Consider the following 1275-nt stretch of genomic DNA (forward strand, 5'->3'; position numbering starts at 1 on the left):
AAGAAAAATGCAAAAATAATTACAGAACAAAGTATCTTACTGGGTGATAATCTGTCTGAGGGCCGTCGGTTGAGTGCTACCAGAGCTGGGGCAAGAGCTGGCAAAACTTTTTGTTGCATTTTTCCAGCCACCGTGAAGTTGGCGGTATCTTTTTGCTCAACTCGTTTCTTCCAATCTTTGGACGCGGTTTCTAATTGGTTAAGTCGATCGACCAGTACATTGTCAATACATTCAGCCGGTTCTTCGGTGGATTTCACCTGTTTGGTAAGCTGTTTACGCAAAATATCTTGTGCCGCCTGAAAATAACAACTATCTCATACTATTTAACATTATACGACATAAACAGAATGATTCTTACATTAATAGAATTATTGGATAATTCGTGATTTTCGGGTTTTATTTTTGAAATCCTCTTTTGCCAGTCAGCTTGCCCACTTTTTTTCAAAGCCGCAAGTCTATCTTTTATCGAACCGCCTTTGACGGCAGTCACGGTACCGTCGGTGATGTCGTTTGAAGATTCAAAATGTTTTTTTGGTTTAGAACAGTCTTCGTTTTCTTTACTCTTAGCACCAAGTTTTTGCTGTCTACAAGAAAAAACACAAGACAGTTGTACTAACACACCGAGTCTAAAATACAATAACAATGTTTCTCGTACTTTAATAATTCTAATTTAGAGTTAGAGTTGAACGATCGATTTAAGGCGACGTTTCTGGATATGCGGCTTTTATTTCGTTCAAAATCCACATTGGGTTCTTTTGTCGGTTTAGCCATTTCGACAATGATATCCGGTATCTTTTTCGGCTCATCCCTGGAAGTTTTTCTGAGACGTTCGGAAGCTCTAGTTTCGCGTTCGGAAGAAGTTTCTGTCATTTTATTGGCCTTTACCGGCATCAATCGTGTCCTTACCTCGGAATCGTTTACATCGGCATCGAACGTACACGTATTACCTAAAGAGTGTTGGCACACAGGTTTTTACATTAAATAGAATTAGTTTAAAATAGAAAAATGACGTGCGTGTAGCGGCTGTGCGATGGAAAATAAAACGTGCGAAATTTCATTTGCATAGAGTTATAGAAAAACTAAACACTAATCTTTAATCGTTACCGTTAAATATACGAAGCCGTTCCATTATAAAGCTTCCTAATTTCTTCTTTGGAAATCTTCCTTTTACATTTTAAGCGAACACAATCACCAATCAAAAAAACACATGCAAAAGCAAAATTATTCAAAGTCTATTAAAACTATGTTATACTAAAAATACTTAACTAAACGATA

The 1275-nt window shown here is 37.0% G+C and overlaps 1 protein-coding gene across 1 annotated transcript; it reads right to left on the reverse strand.

Annotated features, from left to right (window-relative positions):
• Positions 1–40: 40 nt before the first annotated feature.
• LOC126909973 (uncharacterized) lies at positions 41–1262 on the reverse strand (the record flags this gene model as incomplete). Its single annotated transcript, XM_050692378.1, has 4 exons — positions 1105–1262; positions 656–947; positions 359–584; positions 41–296 (listed from the first exon to the last, which is right to left on the reverse strand). Coding segments are annotated over exons 1-4 (799 nt in total), but the record flags the coding sequence as incomplete, so codon positions are not given.
• Positions 1263–1275: the final 13 nt, after the last annotated feature.

The sequence above is a fragment of the Daktulosphaira vitifoliae genome, unplaced genomic scaffold (genome assembly GCF_025091365.1).
Source record: "Daktulosphaira vitifoliae isolate Bord-2020 unplaced genomic scaffold, ASM2509136v1 Scaffold_2688, whole genome shotgun sequence".
Classification (NCBI taxonomy): Eukaryota; Metazoa; Arthropoda; class Insecta; order Hemiptera; family Phylloxeridae; genus Daktulosphaira; species Daktulosphaira vitifoliae.